Source organism: Rutilus rutilus, assembly GCF_951802725.1.
Source record: "Rutilus rutilus genome assembly, chromosome: 25".
NCBI lineage: Eukaryota > Metazoa > Chordata > Actinopteri > Cypriniformes > Leuciscidae > Rutilus > Rutilus rutilus.
The window spans coordinates 3750334-3761813 of record NC_140229.1 but is presented as its reverse complement, the minus strand read 5'-3'; the positions used below and the strand labels follow the sequence as shown (position 1 = coordinate 3761813).

At 37.9% G+C, this 11480-nt stretch overlaps 1 protein-coding gene across 2 annotated transcripts in view; it reads right to left on the bottom strand.

Moving 5' to 3' along the window:
- The window catches only part of mier3a (mesoderm induction early response 1, family member 3 a), a 12252-nt gene extending 1220 nt beyond the window's left edge, over positions 1-11032 (bottom strand). The window contains exons 1-12 of one of the 2 annotated variants that reach the window (XM_084400113.1): positions 11003-11032; positions 9930-9954; positions 9608-9753; positions 7358-7492; positions 7140-7260; positions 6953-7026; positions 6721-6790; positions 4776-4918; positions 3451-3532; positions 3270-3364; positions 2819-2946; positions 1432-1577 (exon numbers count right to left, since the gene is read on the bottom strand). In XM_084400113.1, the coding sequence (XP_084256239.1) occupies positions 1432-1577; positions 2819-2946; positions 3270-3364; positions 3451-3532; positions 4776-4918; positions 6721-6790; positions 6953-7026; positions 7140-7260; positions 7358-7492; positions 9608-9753; positions 9930-9954; positions 11003-11011 (1174 nt within the window). In that variant the 5' untranslated portion in view covers positions 11012-11032. The other variant, XM_084400114.1, reaches the window with a different exon arrangement.
- Positions 11033-11480: the final 448 nt, after the last annotated feature.

Below are 11480 nucleotides of genomic sequence, written 5' to 3'. Positions count from 1 at the left end.
AATGAATGAGTGAGTGAATGAGTGAGTGAGTGAGTGAATGAATGAATGGAGTGAATGAATGAATGAATGAATGAGTGAGTGAATGAATGAATGAATGTTAGGGATGGGACGATTACTGGTTTCACTATAAACCACGATAAAATGTACTGACGGTTAGTATTATCGTTTAAAATTGAATTATCATTAAAACCGTGTTTGATTATCGCGATTTTAATAACTCACTGTAAATCCTGTCCAGCCAGCAACAAGCTGACGCAGGCGCAGCATTCTTTTTTATTCGAGAAGGGCGGAAGGCAGATTAATGTTTTAAATCTTACATGATCACAAAAATATGATCAAACTCAGTAAACAATAAATCAAGTCTGATTTCATTTTCAATACAATAGAAAACAGAGACGCAAGACGGCAAGTTGTATTTGAATGAAACGAGAGAGCGCGTCCGTTGTGATGCATGTGCGCTGTGTTATAACGCGTTGTTATTGACGACGGTCATTTTAAGGAAGGAAATGCCACAGAATATAATCTTGCTTAAAAAAGTGCAGAGTTGCTTGTTTTATTTGTTGTTTGTTGATTTTCAAATATAAAACTTGTTGAAATGTCTTCAGTGTGAGCATCAGTTCTTTTTGAACACTTACATCTCGGGTTAACAAAACCGTGATATTGATAATCACGATAATTTTGGTCACTATTATCGTGATATGAAATTTTCATACCGTCCCATCCCTAGTTGCTGTTTAAGCATGAAAAAGGTCAGAAAGCACAAAGTCCCTCCAGCGGGAGTTATACTGTATATCAGTGTCAGTGTTTCCGAACTCCCTGAAACGCCTCCATTGTAGTCTTGAGTTTCTCCCGGGAATGAACACGTCACAATATTCCTCATTTAAATAATTAATACGCAGAATAAAGGGGCGGGGCCTGGTCGAGTTAGTTAGTAATGTGTTGAAACTCACTGTTATGGTAAGGGGCGGGACATTTCCCAAACACGCTCAAAACGGTCGACCAATCACAACACACTGGTCCAACCGACCAATCAGAGCACAGTGTGCTTTTCAGAAGGAGGGGCTTCATAGAGACAGGAACTAAACAGAGCGTTAATGAGAGACTGGGAAAAGAGGAGCTGCAACTGTCAAGTATGGGAAAAATTATGTTTTTTGGAAAATTCAAACATTAAAACCTGTTCTAGTAGAGCCCAAAAACAAAATCAAGGGCATAATACGTTCTATGAGAATATATTTTAAAATGTGATTTATTCCTGTCAATCATTTTAATATGCTGATTTGCTGCTCAATAAACATTTCTGATGATATCAATGTCGTGCTGCTATTTTTCTCTTTTTTTGTGGAACTGCCACCACTATTATAATCTCAGAATGGATGATAAATGACTAAAAAGTAAACGCATGTCTAAAAACATTATAATCTGTTGCCATACCGGAGAGGTCACTGGCTGTGATGGAGTTGAGAAGGTTGAGTTGTTGTTCGGTCGGAGGCTCAATCCTGCCACTGCTACTGGAACACACAGAAGCAGATCCATCCACCAGACCCTCGGCCTCGTCCACCAACCGGTCCATCAGATCCCTGCAGGAGAGAACAACATTTACATTTAATCATTTAGCAGACTTACAAATGAGGAGAGCAATAGAAGCAAGTAAACTAATAGGACAACAATATGCAAGTGCTGTGACCTGAACTTCGAGGTGGGCGATATGGTAAAAATATCATATCACGATTCACAATTTGATCACGATTCTTTTTCATGTTGGTTTTACTATTTTGTGACTGAGCATTACAGCCAAACTAATGTCCATATGAAATAAACAGTGCTTTATGTTTTCAGCTACAGTAGGTGTATTTAACAGTAGCATTGAAGAAAGTGTTTAAATGAACAATTATGAAAATAAAACACAACATAGACTTCATTGTAAAGATTATACATTGATACTTATAAAAGCTATTTAAGTTCTCAGTCAAGAGCAGTGAGTGATTTCCTCTTTGTGTTTTGTTGTTTGATTAGCATTAAAGGGAAAGTTCTCCCAAAATTTACTCTGTCATAATTTACGCTCAAGTTGTTTTAAACTCGAATAAGTTTCTTTCTTCTGTTGAAAATAAAAGTTATTTTGAAGAATGCGGGTAACCAAATAGTTGATGTACCCCAGTGACTTCCATAGTATATATTTTTGGGTGAACTATCTCTTTAAGGACAAGCGGCAGCATGTTTACTATTAGGCTACTGTCTCTTTAAGATCTGCACGCGACGCGTCTAATATACACGCATTTGACAAGCAGATTTTCTCTGTTTGCTTTCACTTTAGACATAACCGACTTTGTTTATGTAAACCTTGTGTGTATTTGACAGTATTAGCACAATTAGACTCGAAAGATAACTTAGTCCCAGTAACTAGGCGCTGTTAGGCAGGCTTTTAGTGCCTGTGAGTGCTCAGAAACGCGCACGTTAGAACAGCGCATCAGCACGCGAATTAAATGTTTAACCAACAAGGCATTAAAGCACATGCAAATTATGAACTTTTGTGAACGGCAGTGTCCCGTAACATTTGATGTGAATATACGTCACGTTGTTCAGCATGTTGGGACAGAGGCGCCAGAACAGCAACTGATAGAATCCACGATACTACGATATTTCTTGAAAAGCAGATCGTGGAGACATTTTAATCGTGATATCGCACACCCCTACCTGAACTTCAAAGTTCATGAGCATGAGACAGATTTATTCGGCTCGCTTATAAACGTCTATTACGATGTCTCGGGTTCACACTGAACATTTCATCGTCCACTGAACAGAAGATCATCACAGGACTCACGTGACACCAGGATAACTGCTGAACTTCTTCTTCCCAAATCGGTTTTGCTGGACGAAAAAGTCAAATCGCTCGGACTTCTTCCACATGTAGTAAAACGCAACACACTCTGCCACCGTCCGTGTGTTGACCTGGAAAATAAACATTCAAAGAAAAGTTACCACATAACATAATAATCAAGCATTACTTGGTGCAATATGATGCAAAACATTCAATTACATTATAGCCTGATGTTTTTAACCAATCAAATCCTAAAAGGATAAATCAGGCCCCATCCTATAATATAATTCCACAGAATATTCATAATATTTTAACTTATAAATAGAAATGTGTGTATACAATGTTAATGGGATTTCATGCGTTTAATATGAGTGGCATCTGATTTATTTAAATCCTTCCTCAAATTTAAACATCGTTTAGGATCAAAAACGCATGAGAAAAGACGCCATCTTACCTTGTGTTTCTGAATGAGGTGGAAGTTCTTCTCATACAAGAGAAGAGCGTGTTCAAAATTCCGGCATTCTTCTTCCGACCACGGGAGCATCTCATCTAAATAAATAGATTTTTAAAGTAACTTTTTTTAATTTAGTTCAACAACACTGCGATAACAAAACAACGGCATTACTTCCACTTACCCTTTAAGGATTTGTCATTGCTGCGATACCGTTCCAGAGCTTCCTGGACGTTGTAGTTACACTTCAAAAGCTCATATAAGGCCTGGAGAGAACAAACAGGTTTGTTAAGAAAAATGGATATATGTAGCGTGACGTCGTCAGAATATGAGTCTGATACTGCTCCATTGGGCTGTGATTAAGGGGCGTGTTTCAACCGAACCAGGAAAGAAAATGACTCTGCATTCAATTGGATAGACCTACAACCAATCAGAGCAACGGAGAAACCACAATGACCACAGGGTTTTCCCTCATCTTCTTAGCGACCATCGGGGCCAGCTGATAAATTAAACTTTAGCCGAATCCCGTAGGAAGGACGGCGAAAAACATCTTTCCGATTGACAAACGCCTTGAACGCGGTTCTCTGTTCCTCTTTTAAAATTAATGCGCTGTCAATATCTTCTATACCAGACGCGATGGCGGCATCTTTGTTGTAAACGAATTCAACCCAAGTGCTCTTTGGTGACGTGGATGATTACGTTACTGTTGATCATCTGTCCATCATCATCAAAAGCCTGACAATTTGATTGGTCCGAACAGCTCTGGTTCGAGCATAGTTGCTCCACAACGGATCAAGTCCAGACCGAACTTCCCGACCTCAAATGTTGTGGGCGGGGCTAAGTTCGGCTGGCATCCAGGCTAGGATATACGGCTAATGTCCTAAAAAATAAGGCTTCAAGTTTAACAGCCCATCAAGTTTAAAGGGATACTTCACCGATTAGCATTAAGCTTTGTATCAGTAGAAACCCGATTATTTTCGAGTGACCGTGCTTCCCTCCCTCATGTCCCCCTGAGACGAGAGATTTCTGTATTGTGTGTCTGGAAAAAAAACTCAGATGACACAAAAATCGCCATTTATCGTCATCAGAGGCTCTTTTGTCCAGAGGCGAGAGACTCCAGCCAGTAGGAGGAGCTCATCCCGCATGTCTTCAACCCGCCCATAGGGGGATCTCACCATAAAACGCCGTCTTTTCAGTTTCGAGTCGACTAGTAGCCTAGCTGTATCATTTCTCCCGATACTGCCCTCTGTAACCGGTAGGCGTGGCTTGGGCGTGGCCTCGTAGGGCAGCGAAGCAAGTGCATTCTGGGAGTTGTCGTCTTTCATCCACATGAGCCAAAAATACATTTTCTGGCTTTTCTCAGTCTAGAAGGCACCAACTTCTAAAATAATGTCACATTTCTACTACATAAATGACCCGATTTAAATACACATTCATCTTTCCAGCGGTGAAATATCCCTTTAATGCCTGTGTTTGGGTTGTGTAAAAATATTGATCTGTGATATTCACCTGCTCATTGTCTTTGACCAGAGAACATTTGCCATCTCCGTCCATCTTTCCATCCGCTCTCAGAGCGTCCTGCAGGAAACTTTTGACTTTAGACTCGGGCAACATGTCCGGCTGCCACAGCAGCTGATCTTCCTCTGCGTACACTGAAGAACAAATGACAGGAACACACATTCATTTCAGAGGAACTGTGAAAAAACATCTCAAACGAACAATCAGTTGACTCAATCATCAGCATGTTATTCCAAATAATAAAAATGTTATCTTTCTTCAAAATCTAATATTAACAACATCTCCAAAACAACTTTTATTCTTGCATAAAAACAATGCGGACGACAGATTTCTGTGACATTACAGCCTGACATTTTTAACCAATAAAATCTCAACGAATAAAATCAAGTCCCAACCAATATTTAACCAATATTAATCAAGTTTCACTAACTGAAAATATTTTGGCGGCAACCAAACTGAATCTTTGGCTGCTTTAAAACGCTGCCATGAGTGTGTGTGTGTGTGAACAACGTGCTTTTGCAGTGCTGAGCTTTGTTGAGCGCGTGAAGGCAACGGCCAGTTAGGCATGTTTAAGTTAGTCGAAATCAGCTCAACGCTGCTCAAAAATCACGATCAAGAATTATTTCATCATAACCAGCAAGGTATAAACATGTCAGTAAGAGATTCACTGCACTTTGTAGACAGCTTCATTGATTATAACGGGAGTTTTCACAAGAGCGCAGCTTTGTGTACCTCGCGTTGTAATTGACAGCTTGAGTGACTTTAATGGCAGCGCTCTTTGCTCGCTTTGTGTATCTAACACATGCATACTAGGGTTGGGTATTGACAAATTTCACAATTCGATTTCGATTCGATTCAATATTGATTATTTTGGATATCAGGTACAATACATTGCAAATTTTCCCAAGGAAAACAAATCTCTTAACTATTATTGTAAACTATGGGAGTCAGTGGTAGCCTATAGGCTTCATTAGCCAACTATAATATTGAAGGTAAAAATTAACTGATTTGTATACAAACACTTAAAATACACTATTATTTATTTTTATAATAATAAAGTTATATGAAATTATATAAAAATTTAAATGGTGGCTGTCATAAAAAAACTTTCCAGATTTATTCAAACATGCATTAAATATTGAAGAACATTAAAAATTATAGTGAATATGTTATTAATATTATATTATATGTTATATAATAATATTATATTGGTGCATATATTTAACAAAGTGCTCCTCTCTAGAGTTAATTTGTCTAGCTGACTGACGAGTTTATGGTCACTGGATATGGTTTTTCTGAGGTAAATGTGACGTTACACGACATTGTTTACAAGCTGATTTACTGACGTCTTTCCACGGTTGAAACACTGATTGAGCGATTCCATGTCACATGATACGGATTTCGATAAGTTGTACTCTCTTTTAACACACTTTCAGATGCTCATTCATGTTTATTTCGCGCTGTAACTGGTATTATTAAGCCGGAAGAGAAGGTCATGTGCTTCTCTTGAGCGATCTCACGCCACAGCGCCAAAACGGTAATTATGAAATCTGAGACTTTGTTTCATATCAATAATAACAAAGGACAAAGATTATTGCGATTTATTGGATGGGATGCACGCAACAATGTTCCATTCATTCATCAACTGAAAACAGGATGACTAATCGATTCTTGGGATTTAAGAATCGATATCGTTTCGTAAAAATGAGAATCGATTAAAATCGAGAAATCTATATTTTTTAGATTTATTGTCAGCACTGGGCTTGCCGTTCACATGAGTAGGGTCTTTGTACTGTGTGTGTGTGTGTGTGTGTGTGTGGATGACCATGTTCGTCCCAGGAAAAACACTGACTAAGACATACACGCATACAATATGTTCAAGGCAATTTCTGGTTTATGTAAACACTGACCCAAATCTGTTCTTGTTCTTACTCACCTTTTTCCTGGTCATTATAACAGGTAAGAGCAGGAATTTCTGCCTGGTATTCAAATCCCACCATGATCTCCTGTGAAAGTAACAAAGTTAATAAAATACACACTTATCTTCAACAGGTTCACAACTTTGTCTGACACACATAAACGATAGGACACAACCCATTTTTAACTGCAAACTCTGATTAAGACAGTAAAAATCTATTCGGGATTTCACGATTGACAAAGTTCTTCACCTTGCGAGAGTCTTCAGGGTTCAAGCCATCATCCTCACCCTCAGATTCTTTGTCTCCATCGTAAATCACATTAGCTGGAAAAGAACAACCAAAACTGAGCGTCACAGAAAATTAAATACTCAAAATTAAAACTGGAGAAAAGGCCACACTTTCATCAGTGATATTAAAACAACATCTATGTGCTTACAGCGAAGAGTTCTGGGGAAGAAATCATTGGTTTCGTGTGACGTCACAGATGGCGTGAGGTCATCGGCAGAAGATTGTGTTTCTTCGTCGTCTCCAGAGAGCAAATCTTTAGCGATTTCTTCCTGTTACGAGACAAAATGACATTAACAATGTCAAAGAAAGAAATAAAAAATATTTTATTAAATAAAAAAAAAAGAAGATATACACATATATATTTACTTTATCTAACGTCATGTCAGGCAGCTCATCGGTCAGCTCTACAGACGAGCTGTCCGCACTCGACCCTCCGACAGCGCTGTCTGCTGCTTCATATCTGTATAGCGCTAGCAGCTCTTCCAACGGCATGTTCCCCTCCTGTGAGAAAGAGTTTTGCTTGAGATCCAATGGTTTATCACTGGGAATCACGCATACAACTCCAGAATGATGCATAATATAATGTTTGATCACATCAGTACTGGTTAATATTAATAGACATTACTATTATTATATGGATAAAAGAACACAATTTGTGTTTTTATAATGTCAGCATGGTTATAATTGTAACTTGCCACAATTAGGAACGCTAACGATTAACCAGCAATCGATTAATTGTCGATAATTGAACTGATGAAACGTATGAATGGTCATCATTTGATGTAGTTTTGCGGCTCACATGCAGTGGACACACGAGGATAAATTAAGTGAGCGCACCGTAGTTACATACTCTAAATGTATTAATGGGTACGCCTCAATCAGATGCCGAGTTCAGAAGTCAGAAGTCCCAGAATGCACCGTGAAAAACAGGGAGCATCAATGCTCACTATGTTCTCTTAACGGAAGTTCTGAAGCGCGAAACTTAAATCACGTGAGCTAACTCGCTATATATAATGACATGCAATAGATGTTTAAATAAATAAAACATGCACAAATATGAACATAATCTAGCTAACATTCATAACTTATTTACGGCTGAAATGTTGCACGTTTATGTAACAAGCAGAGTATTTATCATAAAGTACTTTAACATTACGAGTAATTCGGCTCGTTCGAGATCACCTGCTCTACTAAATAAAAACACATGATCTGCTATGGTTTGCGAATGTTTCGCAAAGTTACAAACAAAAATGTTTACACGTGCGACGGTGGCCCAGTAAAGTCTGGTCTGACACAAATATGCTTGTTGTATTCTGCTAGCGGAGAGCTTTCAACGATATATGACAATGATTTTACAGATCACATTTTCATGTTAAGCATTTTTTTTTTTTCACGCTATGAAAATAGAGCGTGATGAAGTGATGGTCATATTCCCTATACAGTCCCTCCAGTTTTTCCCCGATTCCGCGATCGCTGAATACAACGCAAAAATCAACAAAATGTCGCATTTTTTTGCGATCCTGCATAATTCCTAATTTAACCGCAAAATAATCACAAAAATGAAAAAGACCTCACAAAACATTAAATTATAAATCACCCAATTGAAATATCTCTAGTTTAATGAAAGTTTCAATGCATTTTTACGTGGATACAGATGTTGCGGGAAAAGAGGAAACTCCTTTCCCTCGATTTACTGAAGCCTATAATGTAAAACGCATTTTGCAGCTGCACAGCTAGCGCAGTGAGTGTCTGGCTCACTCATTGGCTGTGCTGCGGCAACTGCACATCCAATGGCGCGGGCGCGGCCTTAGCCTATATTATTCTTTTACTGTCTATGATATTAGTCTCAGAAAAATGCCATTTTAGCAGGTTTAACGACTGAAGCGACAACTTGCCAGGTTACTATTAGTGCGGCCTGCTACGCAATACTCGTTCCCTACTCTCAGGGAACTGAGGTTACGATAGTAACCGAGTAGTTCCCTTTCGAACGGTCACTTCGTATTGCGTAGCTATACGCACTGGGGACGCTATGCAAAACGCTGCACTATAAGTAACTGGTTGCCTACTGCAGCTCAGGACCCCTCAACTCAGGATTTACACACAGTTCTACAGTATATTACTACACCTGCTGTTAATATTTACATAGGTCAGGTAGAAAAATTGCCCATAGGTTGTTTTAAAAGTTAATTTGATGGGAATTTGATTAGACCAAAATAAACAAGCTTTATGCATTTTGTTTGTGATTTGTGTCATGTATGACTATTGTGCATCTGACAATACTATTATGGTAAATGTAATGTCCTAATTATAAAATGCGCAAATTTTTTCACAAATTTCTGGAAATTACTGCCACAAAATCAGTAATTTTGATCGCAAAAATCACACAAAAAAATCGTGAAATCCTGGAGGGACTGCCTATATTTACTGTAAAGCCAAGCTTCTAAGTTTAAACGACACCTATTTGGTTAGGCAACATGATAACTAGGTAGGTCAACAATTAATCCATTAATTGATCGTTGGAAATTTATTTTTAATTGACATCCCTACCCACAATATAAAAATTATCATCCATAAATGAGAGCGACATGTGCGTTGGGCAAAAGAATGAAGGCAAACCTTTTCCAGATCCGCGATTTCCGAGCTCCCGCTTGACTCGCCATCCCTCATCTCCTCTTCCTCTAACGTACGTTCATCATCATAATCGTGCACCAGCATGTCTGCCGTCGGGTCAAAATCGTGATCTTCCGATGACAAAGAGCCTACTGTAAAGATCAAATTAATCCATAATTATTAAATGCAAATATTAAATATTATTACATACATTTCAAAAACATTATTTAACCCAATAATACATTTTTTATTACAGGCATGTGTTTTTTATATATATATACACAACTTGTAAGTAAACATTATAAAATAGATTTAGAGGGAAAATTACCTGGGCTTGTACTTCCCAAGGAAGCCTGAAATTACAATGAGAAAATGTGAGGTTTGGGGAATTTACAGCATTATGAATAACACTGGTTAACTTCCCTTAACAAAATGATATTATAGTAACCAAATTGTTATTACTGTTGCAAACACATATTAAATAGGCTATATATGGGATTTACTAAAAAAAATGTGTATTAAGTTTGCAAAGTCTTTTAGTTTTTTTGTCCTGATGACAGTGGAGGCAAAAGAATTACCACAATTTAACTATAGTAACAGTAATCGTTTGAATATAATATTGGGATGAATAGTAAATGATATATGAATAATGATAGCATGCTCTGCACAGACCAATGAAGATGAATAAAAAAAAAAGAATTGGTCAAATGTCATTGAATACAAAAAAATATACATGAATGGATAAAAATCATTCCTTAAAATAATTAAAATAAAACAGTTGATTCCTCATTTGTACTTTTTAAATCCGCAGTTTACATTAGAAAATTATACAGAGTTTGTGAGGGTCACTAACAAGCCAAATAAATAACCAATATTTATTAATGTGTTCTGGGTCTCTTAAGCAAAATACAGCTATGTTGAACTATAAATTATAACATTAAAATTAATCAAATAAATGGTTTGATGTCGCCACTTCACAGCATCAATTCGGTACTGCAGCAATAGGGAAAAATCACTCAATTACTCTCTGAAATCGCACATAAGTATACAGACGAAAAAACGGCAATAATAAAGAAGTAAAAATATTAAAAAAGCGCAAAATAAAAAATAAAAAAAGCATTTTCAGTACTAACTAACCATCGCAGCGCGCTCGACGCTACTCGCAGCTCCGCTCAGTCAGATCTGACGCCCGCTCTGAACGCTCGACGCTAAAAGAGGCCGATCGACGTTTAAAACACTCGTTTTGACGGCCAATATCGCACGTATCTCCGCCAAACCATCCTCTATCCAAAGATAAGGCATAAATACACGCAATCAGATATAGAAATCCCAAACTAATGCACTGTGGGAAAAGAAATTAGCGACAAAAATATGACGCCTTCCCCCAATTTTCCAACTTACCTCCGCCATCTTGGTACCTTTCGACTCTAAACTGGCTTTACGACGGAGCCCGGATTGACGCTGCAAGCCAATCGCGATAGACTATTTCTGCAGGTTGGCTCTGATTGGCTGACGCGTTTAATACGCACGACGAGCAGGGCACAGGATTGGCTGCTAGGAGCGAGCTTGGTTGACGTCGAAATACTGTATTCCCAATGAGTTTCATTACCTGAGCATTCATTAGGATGTTTTAAAATACACTAAATAAGTTGTGTTAAATGGCATTTTTTATTATTATTATAAAAAACATATCGGACTGTTTTTTGTTACAGGTTTTATAATTGTCGCATTCTAAGATGATGCAAATTGGCAGAAACTTCTTCAAGGAGTTACTGCAAGGGTTTTACTTCAAGGAAAGATTGATTTTGTCTATTTGGAAGCGAATATCTAGGAAAGTATATTTATTTTAATGCATATAGGTAATGCACATCTTTATAAT